The sequence below is a fragment of the Sinohyriopsis cumingii genome, chromosome 6 (assembly GCF_028554795.1).
Source record: "Sinohyriopsis cumingii isolate HCF-2022 chromosome 6, ASM2855479v2, whole genome shotgun sequence".
In the NCBI taxonomy this organism is placed as follows: domain Eukaryota; kingdom Metazoa; phylum Mollusca; class Bivalvia; order Unionida; family Unionidae; genus Sinohyriopsis; species Sinohyriopsis cumingii.
Genome location: NC_142966.1, coordinates 105,324,514 through 105,339,552, shown reverse-complemented (window position 1 = coordinate 105,339,552; position 15,039 = coordinate 105,324,514). Strand labels below are relative to the sequence as shown.

At 34.4% G+C, this 15,039-nt stretch overlaps 1 protein-coding gene across 2 annotated transcripts in view; it reads left to right on the top strand.

Annotated features, from left to right (window-relative positions):
- The window catches only part of LOC149797634 (motile sperm domain-containing protein 2-like), a 90,254-nt gene extending 76,121 nt beyond the window's left edge, over positions 1-14,133 (top strand). For both annotated transcript variants that reach the window (XM_089962527.1, XM_089962526.1), the window contains 2 exons: positions 2,824-2,914; positions 9,640-14,133. In XM_089962527.1, coding sequence (XP_089818653.1) covers positions 2,824-2,914; positions 9,640-9,816 — 268 coding nt within the window. In that variant the 3' untranslated portion in view covers positions 9,817-14,133. The remainder of the gene's footprint in view (positions 1-2,823; positions 2,915-9,639) is intronic.
- Positions 14,134-15,039: the final 906 nt, after the last annotated feature.

Here is a 15,039-nt window from a genome sequence, read left to right as displayed (position 1 = left end):
TTGAGGAAATGCAATTTCTTTGTCTTTTTTCTGACTGGTGATATTTTATTATGCCCCTGTCATATTCTAAGAAGGTCATTCACTGATGATCAATGCATGATATTCATTTCATCCACATGTTTTACCCATGTGCATGTCAGGAAGTTAGTTTCCTATCAAAAACTTTTGAAAAATGTATTAAATTGAAATAAAATTGAGTATGAGATTCTGTATAAAGGAGTCCTTGTTATTGTTTGATTTCACCTTTCATCTGACAAAGTTTGAGTTTTGTCTAATATTTGACAACAAATAGTCCTTTGCATCATTCATTTTGTTTCTATCAATAACTTTTGAAGGATTTCATGAACCATTTGTTGATCTGCTGTAGTGCTTTATATCAATTAGACACAGGTCAGATTTGACTTTTGACTTTTACTTCATCCCTCTGAATTCATGAGTTACTGTCTTTTCTCAGTAAGTTTGAAAGAACATGATGGACTGAAACCTAAAGACGTAGATCAGGTTTGACTTTAAACCTTTTTTCCATCTGGGTATGACTTAGGTATGGCCCCTTTTTGACTTAGAAATTAGCCAGTATTAATTAAAACTGAAGTTTCTTCAATTTCTCATTGGCATGTACAACTGTACCATATACACCTCTCCCTTGATAACTCGCGCACAATGGGGTCCACAAACATAGACCGCACGATAAACGAGGCGCGAGTTACCGAGTGACCTCCAAAAATTGGACAAAAATCGCTTTGACATCAAGAAAACCGTATGGGGGGGACCGGTGTTAGGGAACTGGGCAGTTTAATGACTGAATCCTCATTTTACTATTATGTCGATAATAATTTTTAAAATTGTGCTTTTTCTAATGAAGTTGTTCATTATTCTGTTAAAATAACATTATTTTTCTCAAAATATCCAGCATATGAAAGATCATTACAACTGGTTTGAACAACCATCATGTGTACGCGAAAAATCTGTGTATTACATCACTGCTTTTTGTTTTCTTGATGAGTCTGGTTCCCGTAATGGTGTTTAATAGTATCTTGCCAAATCGGTAGTCCATAATTTGGGAATTAGACTAACTGTTGATACACCACCAAACAAGATTCCTTTTTTTCAAAAACATGCGACATTTTTTTCGTAACATGTGTACGTCGAAACTCGATTTTTTATTGTTCAGTTAATACAATGTTAATGCCGTGATTTCATTGGAAGTAATAATGAAATTTCTTATCATCCCTGAGGATGTCTCTAAATGCCAGTTCAAGAATTCTCTGAAACTCGCCTGCCCACAATGGGAACAATGGTCCGTATCTGTGAAATCATGCTCGATATTTTACGAAGTATTCATTTCGCTTGGCTGCCTTGTTATCTTTGATCACAGTTATGAAAGAGTCGGTTTATTTAAGGTAGTTTATGTTACATACACAATAATGTTTATTACAGTGTTTGGTTGATCAAATGAAGTGAGTTCACCCGACATACGACCGAGGTCACTAGATTTTAAGTTAGTCCGATTTTTGTGCCTTTTAATTTTTCTTTTATTCCACTTCCTTTTTTTAATATTCAAAAGACATAATTAATGTGATAATACAAAGGAGGCCAGCTTTTAATTCAGTGCAACAATACAACAAATACTTCCGTAATTCAGTTATCAAAACACAGTCGGCACTTAATTTGGTTCTCAGAGAAATGCTCGCGGATATAGCTGTTAAAGTTGATTGACGCATTTTACGTTTAATTACAAGATGACACATTTCATTTATGACGATTACACTTATAAGAAACTAAAAGATGGAACTAGAACACAAATTTCAATTGATAAAAACTTTATTTAATTTGTATTTATTTATTCAAGTACTCCCTCCACTCGGCATAAGTGACATTTTCATTGATCAAAATTTCCTTACGTATCATTAATTGCCGGGTACTAGGAATGTCGTTTGGAAAGAAAATGTAAAAAATTGTATGAGCTATTTTTAAATTTGATATTTCAAAGTGTTGATTAAAATTTCCAGTTCCTATCTACCATTTTCAATGATAAAACGAGCAATACATCCGATACCAATTTTGATCGCGATTTTCTTCAAGTTCAACAAAGAGGGATAAATTTTTGGGGTATTTTCAGGTTAAAAAAAATGGGATCCACGCCTGACACAGCGTTATAAGTGGGTTCACGAGTTATCAGGGCGCGAGTTCTGCAATTAGTTGTTTTCATTTATATTCCCTGAAAATGTATCTTTTTTCCTAGTTATCATTCTTGTGAGAAGTAATATATATGGTTATTATATTTTCCAAATATTGTGAAGTATTCCACAGCCTCATGAGCAGTTTCGGCTCTATACAAGTTTCATCAAGTGATGAATAATTGATGCAGATGTACAAGTAAAACAATTCATTTGAATGTGTTCAGAAAAGACTGTGAACAAGTTTACAAAGGAGGTAAAGTACAAGTTCAAACAAGACTTTATTATTCTTGTTGTAGTAATTTACCTTTAGCTGCTTAGAACACTTTCTGTGTGTACTTATCTATCTCTAGAATGTGCTTAGATAAATAGAGGGGGCAAGTACAGTTTGCATGATTCACACAGTTGCTTGAACATGTAGGAATAGTTGGAACCTGCCAAGTGGCATTGCACAGTTTTGAATTACCGTAAAAAGAAACCATTAAGTAAATACTTTTGCATAAAATGAGTTTTTATTCACATTGGAAAACCTGTACTTGTCAGATGCAATTGCAACATTTTTCAATCACCGACATAATACATTTCCATATCTCAAACCACCTTGGCCTGGCCTAATCGTGTGAAAATGTGTTTTCTTGTGTTCCAGATTGAGATGTATTGTGACCATTGCACCCCCTGAGGACCAGGAATATAATGTCATGTCTGGTGCTGTTCCATTCTCTTTGCTTTCACAGAAGGTATAATAGCACAAAATTTTATCTGTGTGGAGTTTGTATCACATGCAACCATTATGTACTGCCAGTATGACCTTTACTGTGTTGAGTGTGTATAATATGCAACCACTGTATACTGCCAATAGCACATTTATCTGTGTGGAGTGTGTATCACATGCAACCATTATATACTGCCAATAGGACCTTTACTGTGTGGAGTGTGTATACTATGCAACCATTATATACTGTCAATGGCACATTTATCTGTGTGGAGTGTGTATCACATGCAACCATTATATACTGCCAATAGGACCTTTACTATGTGGAGTGTGTATAATATGCAACCATTGTATACTGCCAATAGCACATTTATCTGTGTGGAGTGTGTATCACATGCAACCATTATATACTGCCAATAGGACCTTTACTGTGTGGAGTGTGTATACTATGCAACCATTATATACTGCCAATGGCACATTTATCTGTGTGGAGTGTGTATCACATGCAACCATTATATACTGCCAATAGGACCTTTACTGTGTGGAGTGTGCATAATATGCAACCATTATATACTGCCAATAGCACATTTATCTGTGTGGAGTGTGTATAATATGCAACCATTATATGCTGTCAATAACACATTTATCTTTATAAAGTGTGTATAATATGTGACCATTATATACTGTTAATAGCACATTTATCTTTGTAGAGTGTGTATAATATGCAACCATTGCATACTGCCAATAGGACATTTACCTGTGTGGAGTGTGTATAAAATGCAATCATTATTTACTGCCTACAGCACATTTTTCTTTGTGGAGTGTGTATAATATGCAGCCATTATATACTGTCAGTATCACATTTAACTATGGAGTGTGTTTCATATGCAATTATTATATAATGCTAATAGCACATTTAGCTTTTTGGAGTGTATAATATGCAACCATTATATACTGCCAATAGCATCTTTATCTTTGTGGATTGTATAATATGCAACCATTATATGCTGTCAATAGCACATTTATCTTTGTGGAGTGTGTATAATATGCAACCATTATATACTGCCAATAGCACATTTATCTTTGTGGAGTGTGTATCACATGCAACCATTATATACTGTCAATAGCACATTTATCTTTGTGGAGTGTGTATAATATGCAACCATTATATGCTGCCAATAGCACATTTACCTATGTTTAGAGTGTATAATATGCAACCACTATACAGTCAATAGCACATTCACCTGTGTGGAGTGTGTAATTGCAAATAGCATACACCTAGACCTGCTGCCACATAATACATTGGCAGATGTATCAGGGTCATAAAATACATTGGCAGATGTATCCAGGTCATATAATACATTGGCAGATGCATGCGGGTCACATAATACATTCGCTGATGCATGAGGGTCACATAATACATTGGCAGATGTATCAGGGTCACATAATACATTGGCAGATGTATCCAGGTCATATAATACATTGGCAGATGTATCAGGGTCATAAAATACATTGGCAGATGTATCCAGGTCATATAATACATTGGCAGATGTATCAGAGTCATAAAATACATTGGCAGATGTATCCAGGTCATATAATACATTGGCAGATGTATCCAGGTCATATAATACATTGGCAGATGCATGCGGGTCACATAATACATTTGCTGATGCATGAGGGTCACATAATGCATTGGCAGATGTATCAGGGTCACATAATACATTGGCAGATGCATGAGTGTCACATAATATATTGGCAGATGTATCAGGGTCACATAATACATTGGCAGATGTATCAGGGTCATATAATATATTGGTAGATGCATGAGGGTCACATAATACATTGGCAAACATATCAGGGTCATATGCATTGACAGATGTATCATGGTTATATAATATATTGTTAGATGTATCCAGATCATACAATACATTGGTAAATTATCAGGGTCGCATAATACGTAGGCTTATATAACAGAACCACATAACTGGCATATACATATCGATGGGGGGGGGGCTGGGGGGCCTAGTGATCTAAAGCGCTTTCCATTACGGATCACTGCCATCTCACCTCTGTCTGCGCCGGTTCGAGTCTCGGATTCAGCCAATGTGGGTATGTGAGAAAGTTTGCCAGTAGCTTCTCGTGGTTCGGTGGTTCTTTCGGGGGTTTTCCCAGGTTCTTCCTCCACCATTAATACTGGCCGCCATGTATAGCCTATTGTGTGCTGAAAAATGGCGTTAACCCCACAACAACAACAACATATCAGGGGTACATAATATGTTGGCAGATACATTAGGGTGTAAGGCATTTGCTTGAAATTATACGTGAAATGAATAAGAAAGACATTATGAGATAGCAAAATATTGATTTTCACCTTTCACAGGTGGTTATATTTAGGAGAGAGCATTAGTGGTTCAGTTGATAGAGTGTCAAACTCATAATCCAAGGGTCACAGCTTTTGTACACACCCAGGCAAGTGAAGCTGCGACATTATGTCCTTTGCAGAGAAAAAAAACTATGCTCCCATTTCCTTCGCATGAAATAGTCATGTGTTTTTAAAGTGCCACTAAAACCCAGTCAGTCTTTTTGTGTAACGTAATAATGCTAACTAAAACCCAGTCACTGTTTTTGTGTAATGTAATAATGCTAAGATATAAATAGTTTCAAGAATTATTAGTTTGACCAGTCATAGACCACAAGAGCTTATGTGATGGTCCATTGTCTGTTGTTCATCTGTTAGCACAAACATTTTATCACTGCTTCTTGTCAACTACTGGCAGGTTTATCATGAATACTTACACATGCACACTTTCATCCAAAGGTCTAATTGGGTCCTAAATAAAAATGGTGTTTTCTTGATATTCAGTCTAGTCACTGTGGTGGCCATTTTGAACATCTTGTTGCTACTCCATCTGAGCAGATGGTCACATCATCATGGTATGTTCACTGAAAGACTTCTTATGATGTCTAATTGGTTCTAATTGAAAAATAGTGCCCTTGAACTATCAATATGGCCACTGTGGTATCATCTTGAAAGCTTTATTTTCACTACTTCACATGAATGGATGGCCATATCTAGTTTATCCAATATTGCATCCAATATTTAAGCCATGCTGACCATCATGAAAATCGTATTGTCACTGCTTCACATGAATTGATACTTGTGTTGACATGGTCTTTTCACACATTTTATGATGTCTAGTTTTGCCAAATGAAATGGTGCTAATCAGACTTCAAGTTTCATAGCATGGTGGCCATCTTTTAAACCATGGCATAGCTATTGCTTCCAAATTAATAGTTGTAGCAGCATGAGGTTATCAATGAAAGAACTTTTTATTGTATGTAGCTGCTCCTAAATGAAATTCATGATGCACACACCTCAGATTTGCCCACCATTGTAGCGATCTTAAATACTTGTTGTAGGTACATCTGCTGAACAGATGATCATATACATGTGGGTTTTTTACTAAAAGAACGCTTATGAAATCTTACTGACCTTAAATAACCCTGGTAGTGGTCAGTGGTGGCCATCTTTAAAATCTTGTTATTAGTGCTGCTTTTAAAGGGATGGTCATATCAACACATGGTTTTTCACTAAAACACTTTTCACTACATGTAGTCATGCCAAATACAAATGATGCCAGTGTGACCTACCAGAAGTTGAAGAATCTTAACAGTTTCTTCAGCATGGATGGTCGTGCCAACTGCTGATATTGTAGGAGTGTAATCTAGCCAACTGCTGATGTTGTAGAATTGTAATCTAGCCAACTGCTGATATTGTAGAATTGTAATCTAGCCAACTGCTGATTTTGTAGAATTGTAATCTAAGTGGGCAAAAGCATTTTCTGAGGACAAAAAGTAAAATCATTGTATTACATATCGCAATTACAATAAATGGCATGACAAAAATTTGCTTTTATTTTCTTTACTATACTGAATCTGCAGCTAGTTTAAGTTCTCGCAGATTAGCAAAATCTCTTTTACATGTCACAAAAATTCAAACACAAAACTTATTTACAATTATATACAACACACTTTATCAAGTATATGTGTCTGCTTTTACACTGCAGTTCATCATAAAGACATCTATGCAAATCTTGCAATAGGCATGGTGATGGTCTAAACTTGAGAGAGCTCTTTCTATTGCTTTCTTTAATTTTATTTTTATCAATGTACCTACAAGTGTAATTTATACAAATGTACGCAGAATACATTATTCAGCATATCATATTGTTACATTTATTCCAAATAGTAATGGATGACAGGTATGCCATATCAGCATTTAAAAAATAAAGATATGATTATTTCTTGCAATATATGGTTGTTTCTGTATTTAAATTATACTGATCTAACGTCTAAAATGGCTGCCTTGATGGTCATTATGAAATCTTTGTATGGCAAATTCTCCTAATTGAAGATTTATATTGTCTTGGAATTTCACAAAAAAGCACTATAGCAGTATGCAGCTGGTTCTGAATGAAAATGACATTCATCTGACCTTGAGTATGTCACCATATTGGCCATCTAAAAAATCTTGTTATCACTACTCCTTTTGCATAAATCGTGGCATTTACATCATGTTTCCACTTTAGCACTTCATACAGTGTTGGTTTTGAATGAGAACGGTTGTGATCTAACCACCCTAATATCTGCTTTTTGTGACGGAGTTTTGAAAACCAGTCCTAGTTGACCTTTAGGTCTAGTCATATGTCATTGTGTGTATTATTGTACATCACTGAGCATATGAACAGGTTGACTTGTAGAAATGAATTTTGTATCTGTATTTAGTTGCATTACAATTTACAAGTTGTTTGTCAGCATGCTGACATTGATATAAGGTTGAAGGTCTTGACTCATGGTTATACTGGTGTTTAAGTATAACAGGAAAAGTAGCAATGAATTTAACTGAATAGCACCTTGAATTATGCCAGTCAAGTAATGTTTTGCAAACAATATTTATAATTATAGATTTAACAAAACTTAGAATGTATGCATGTCTTGGCATGGTCAAAGGCCAAGGCAAACACATTTTTTTTACTGCACAGATATTTTATGTACATGTTAACTTAGACATGTAAGAAAATACCTTTGTTACCAAATTTTTATGTTGGAGTTTCTCAAGAATATTAGAGATGGTTTCAGTACTCAGTAAAAAGAACATGAAAGAAGAAATGGTCTTATCTTAGAGTCCTGGAAATTGATTCAATTCAGTAGAGCATCATTTCCTTTGAGGAACATTTTTGTTTGATTATGTCATACAGTGAGGCAGATACATCAATCATCTTTCAAATTTATAAAAATGGAAATATCTGTTTACATACATTAAATTCATTGAAATGCCATCAGGCTTTGAAGATATAATTCTACAGAATGATAGCAAGTCCAGAGATTGCATAGGTTTGTGAAGCTTGATGATAGAAAGATCAAAAGACTAGTCTGAGAATTATTCAATAACTTTAATAATATTCATTATGAAAAATGCACAAGAGTAAGATTTTATTTATCCCATGACAAAAGTCTTTGATTTATTCCATAAACCATATTTATTATTATGTTACTTGTAAGCATAATCAAGGCTCTTAAGACCTAACAACAATGCATTGCATGCCATCATAATATCATGTATGCCTTGGTAGTATTGTGTAATATCAGAGTATAATGACATAATATCATGTATATATATTGGTAGTATTGTGTAGCAGTATTGTGTTAACATAGTATCATGTATATCTTGGTAGTATTGTGTAGCAGTATTGTGTAATATCAGAGTATAATGACATAGTATCATGTATATCTTGGTAGTATTGTGTAATATCAGCGTATAATGAATGGGGGGGGGAATTATCAGTACATTAACTTAAGCAGGTGCTCAAATCACATCTTATTATCTGTACAGTAACTTGATAGATTGCTCAAATCACATCTTATTATCTGTACAGTAACTTGATAGTGCATCAAATTACATCTCATTCTAAATACAAAAACTTGATAGAGTGCTTAAATCACATCTCATTATCAGTACAATAACTTGATAGATTGCTCAAATCACATCTCATGATCAGTCCAATAACTTGATAGGGTGCTCAGATCAAATCTCATCAGTACAGTAACTTGATAGGGTGCTCAGATCACATCTCATCAGTCCAGTAACTTGATAGGGTGCTCAGATCACATCTCATCAGTACACTAACTTGATAGGGTGCTCAGATCACATCTCATCAGTACAGTAACTTGATAGGGTGCTCAGATCACATCTCATGATCAGTCCAGTAACTTGATAGGGTGCTCAGATCACATCTCATCAGTAGAGTAACTTGATAGGGTGCTCAAATCACATCTCATCAGTACAGTAACTTGATAGGGTGCTCAGATCACATCTCATCAGTAGAGTAACTTGATAGGGTGCTCAGATCACATCTCATCAGTACAGTAACTTGATAGGGTGCTCAGATAACATCTCATCAGTAGAGTAACTTGATAGGGTGCTCAGATCACATCACATCAGTACAGTAACTTAATAGGGTGCTCAAATCACATTTCATTATAAATACACTTATTGGCTGGGTCTTAGATTCTTCAAATTTGGGTTCTGTTGACTTGGTCATGCTTTGAAGCACTGACAAAATCCATGAAAATTTGTTTGCCACAAATAATAGTGAATTCAAAGTAATTTATATATTCATGGTTTCAAAGAAATTGAAGTTCTACTGTTAATTCTTGTAGATTAAAGATTGCTACTATTTTACCTTTCAGGTTGATGTGCTGCTGGACAGGACGCTCTCTCTACAGACATCTGTCCAAAGACTTTTCTATTTGCAGCTTTTCTTAATCATTTTGGTTGTTATTGGCGCTATATTGTACAGTATTTGGCCACTTCCTGATCAAAAGCAGACACCAGATTCAGACTTTTGCAACTCTGGGATGTTTTAATACTTAAATGATGTTTTTAAAAAAACATGAAACACCTTGTGGGGTGTCATCCTCACATATTTATTTGTAGTGTATGTGTGTGTATGTGTGTGTGTGTGTGGAATGTTGGAAAAATGGCATTATTCATATGTCATTGGTTGTTATTATATAGCTGGACAATAATCAGACTTGGAATTTTGTCAGTTGTGAACCTGTATAGTAATAAAATGACACCAAAAGGGCAGAACATGTTTCTAAATCATGTTTCTCTTTTCAGTATTGTTACTTTTTGTTGAGCCCACATTTAGCAGATGAAAAAAGATGTCTCATATTCCATTAATGGTGTCATCATTAACAAAGGGCTTTACAATTAATGTCAGGTTTTATTTTTGAGATGGTGATAATGGAAATCTAAAGAAACTGTACACTGATAATTAAAGGTGCGTGTATAATGACCAGTCTAAAAAATCCTATTAGTCAGAGGAATTATTTGAATTCAGTATAATTTAGAAGTATTAAAAATGTGAAATTTTACAGCAATAAAATTAACTTTATCCCTATATAAACCATCGGAAATGCTCAACAAGTTTTCCATAATACACAGTGCTAACTACCTACATTACAAAATCATCATAAAACATGAACATAAAACATTACCTGTGTGAGAAACAGAAATATTGCTCAGCATCATAAAATAGAAAATGCATATTGAATAGAGCTGTCTTCATTCTATATGAATGCACGCAATATATCAGAACCATTTACAGTAGTTCTGAACCCAAAGTGCCTAAATCTACAGATGCTAAAACAAGGTCTAATGATCATTTGCCCCATTTACATAACACAGGAAATACAGAATATTGTGTGCTTGCTTCAAACTGAAACTTATTCTTTTGTAATCATATGAAATTTGAATTCCATCACTGTCTTGTCTCTAAAAGGTTTGTGTTACCAGTGTTTAATTGTTACATACAGTGGGATAATTAAGTCACATAATGTGGGTTACATCGTGGCAAGGTTTGTGTTGCCAGTGTTTGTCACATACAATGGGATAATTAAGTCACATAATGTGCGGACATCATGGCAAGGTTTGTGTTGCCAGTGTTTGTCACATACAGTGGGGAATATTACAGCAAGGTTTGTGTTGCCAGTGTTTATCACATACAGTGGGGTACATTACAGCAAGGTTTGTGTTGCCAGTGTTTGTCACATACAGTGGGATACATTACAGCAAGGTTTGTATCACCAGTTCCTAATTGTGGAGTGTATCACAGCAAGTTTCACAGCAGGCAAGATACTATATTCTGAGTTATCATTATTTTTATAGTCTAATTTTTCAGTGAATAAAAATTCTATTAATATTTTTGTACAAGATTGTCAATTTGATTGTATGATTTAATATATTTATAACATGACTCTTATCTGTAAAAATGTTCATACATATATATTGTCAGTGCCTCATAAATGCTATTGCATAATTTGTGTCAGTATTTGTTATTGGAATATATTTATATTTTATTTCACCTGATACTTTTTATGATGGTTGCATGCTTGTTCATACATGCATCCATTAATCAGATATCTGATAACAAGAGGTCCTAATTACTATAAATTCATGTACCACATTTAAACCTACATAATGTTCACTCCATGACATAATGTATAGACCCACATGTACTATTACATCATGGGACTCTGTCATAAAACATAGACTCACATGCACTATTACATAATGTGTCTCTGGTAAAAGCATAGACCCACATGAACTATTACATAATGGGTCTCTGTCATAATCATAGACTGACATGAGGTATTATGTAATGGAATTTCTGGCATAAAGTACAGATCAACTTGAAACAATGAATAATGTGTAATCCTGACATAAAGCATAAACCCATATCAGTCATTGCATAATGTGAAACCAATGCCATAAAGCATAGACCCATAGCAGTCATTGCATGATGTGAACCCAATGCCATAAAGCATAGACCCATATTAGCCATTGCAAAATGTGAACCCAATGCCATAAACCATAGACCAATAGCAGTCATTGCATAATGTGAAACCAGTGCCATAAACCATAGACCTATAACAGTCATTGCATACTGTAAAACCAATGCCATAAAGCATAAACCCATATCAGACATTGCATAATGTGAAACCAATGCCATAAAGCATAGACCCATAGCAGTCATTGCATAATGTAAAACCAATGCCATAAAGCATAGACCCATAACAGTCATTGCATAATGTGAACCCAATGCCATAAAGCATAGACCCATATCAGCCATTGCAAAATGTGAACCCAATGCCATAAACCATAGACCAATAGCAGTCATTGCATAATGTGAAACCAATGCCATAAAGCATAAACCCATATCAGCCATTGCATAATGTGAACCCAATTAAGCAACACAGTGAACATTTTCTTATACTCAGAGATTGATCATCACAGTAATTTGTATGTCAAGCAATGAATAAACTGAAATTTATACATAAACATGCACAGATAAATATAAAGAAACTAGAGCATATGCCAGGTTGGCATAACGAAATAAATAAAATGCCAAGTTGGTATAACTACATACATGAAAAACAAAATGCCAGGTTGGCATAACTGAATAAATCAATAATCAAATGCAGGTTAACATAACTAGTAATTTAAAATCAGTAATTAAATGTCAGGTTGGCATAACTTGATAAATCAAAAATCAAATGCCAGGTTGCCATAACTAGTAAATCAAAAATTAAATTCCAAGATGGCATAGCTAGATAGTCAAATGCCAGTTAATATAACAAGATAAATCTATATTCTAATACCAGGTTGGCTTAACTTGATAAATCAATATTTAGATTGATTATTACTCAAATATGCATTAAACTCATACCTAAACATTCTTTCAAATCTCCAGTACCCATGTACACTTTATTCAATATTTATAGAGATAGAATGTAATACAGCTTTCAGCAGTTGCTAGTCCATTCTTAACTGTTGATAATTATACATGGATTTGCTGCTTAGCAATTTTGACATTCTTTTACCCAAATTGCCTATCAGACTTGCTGCCAGTTTTTACTTTTATACCATTTTAAACCAGATTTGAATAGTTCAGTGCTCACTGGAGCTTTTTGTTCATAAGGTTTTATGTTCATTCAAATGTATTCATTAATATCAGATATATTTTCTTTTCACTTGCAAGGCATGGCATATCAGATATAGATATATAAGAGAGGGAGAATCCTTGTATAATGTATTTTTTGTTTTTGTTTTATACAGGGGTAAGAAATCCTCAGATTGATGCTTCATTGCTTTCAAGCATCAGGTTGTTATTACATACAACACAAATCTTAGGATTTGTTTAAACTAGTTCATACAAGGTGTTCATTTGTGCATGCCCTATCTCTCCACAACTATTTTTTATACCCCATCACATGTCTTGGGGGTGTATCGGAAACCTGTAGCCATCACTCATAAAAATTATAAATGAAGTTTGGCTAGTTGGCTGAGAGCTCTCTTGTTGTCGGATATATTGTTCATATTTTCAGATTAACTTTTTCCAATCTTGCAATTTTTTAATTAGTTTAGTTGACTGATGCAAGAAAAAAAGAAATTTTAAATATATAATTTGAGTCATAGATATGCACTTCAACAATTTATTTCTGTTCGTATTTCATCTTATTTGAACCTGTCATGTTCTTATAATTATTTTGATGATGATGTCATTAGTGTATTGCATTAGATTGATGTATATCAAATCAAATTAAAATATATATCAAATCAAAAACTTACATACAGCCATATCAAATCAAAAACTTATATACAGTCAGTTTTCATGTAACAACAACCTGCCAATAGAGATTATCATTTTTAAGTCGGCATGAATTCACAATGCAGTTTGTTTCCATATAGAAACTACCTGTTTAATGTAACCTTGTTTTCAGTCCCATTGACCATGATGTTCTCTGATTATGTAAATGTCTTTATTTTTATTAGAATTAATCACGATCATTCTAACAAACTTCTTTACCTCTTTGTACCTGTCCATGTATCTGTACTTCATCATTTCTCTCAAATTCAACAAAGCAAATCTATATGAATACTACTTGTCAGTTCCCTTTGTGGTAATTGTAGACAGACTTGACTGTATCCCACAACACTCAAGTCTGTTCGTTATTTAAACAGCCATTTGCCGTTGTTTTATTAGACTGATAGACTAACTGTGGAAGATATGATTGCAGTACTTGAGGCAAACACACATATTGTACATGTGATTTTATGTATTAGAATTGAAATAAGTTGGTAAAATCAGCAGAATAAAGTACAGTGATCGACACATATTATTGATTTAGTTTGCATTTAGTTTTAGAAAGACAATAACAAGAGCATTGTGTCCCACCATTGTGCGAAATGCCCTTAGAGACCTGTTCTCAATATATTACCTTTTTAAGGGTCTTTTATTTTAAGATGGGGAATCCTGAAGTAATTACTTTATCTGTTTGGCTTTCAGCTCATGTATGTCCAACTTATCAAAATAAAATAACATAACAAAACTCAACAAAGAAAATAATACAAAACAAGTAATGTCAAGTAACTATATGTGTGTGTGTGTGGTTTGGATTTTTAACGTAGCTTTAACAATTTTTCAGTCATATCGCTACGATGTCTGCAGTGTGACAGTTTATAGTAATGTCTAGCACTGGGGCATCATGCCGCAGACATACAGCATGATGTCCCACCCATTCACATTATCCTGACACCAGGCTGACCAGTCCTAACACTAACCTCTTAATGCTGAGCTCCAAGCGAGGCAGCTGTTAGTACCATTTTTGTAAGCCTTTGGTATGACTCGGCTGGGGATTGAACCCATGACCTCCCGCATCCGAGGCGGATGCTCTAATCACTAGGCCACTGGAGCGGTTGTCAAGTAACTATAAATAATAGGAACAATTTATACAAAAATATGATAACAATTAACGTCTTTAAATTTGTAGGTAAATCAGTTGCATCAGTAACAAATAATGCTGTTCAACAAAAGCATACATCTAATATTTAAAACAAAATATCCCTTTCCCAAGCAGGTTAAGGGAAGAAAGATCCACCAACAAGGGGAACGAGGACTGGCTCAATAAAAACAAGTAATGAAAATGCATATGGACTCGCTTTTGGTGGAGACCAATACCCTCATGCCCCATCAATTGAACAAACGTAAGATATTTAAGTAATACATATATGAAAGCAAAATA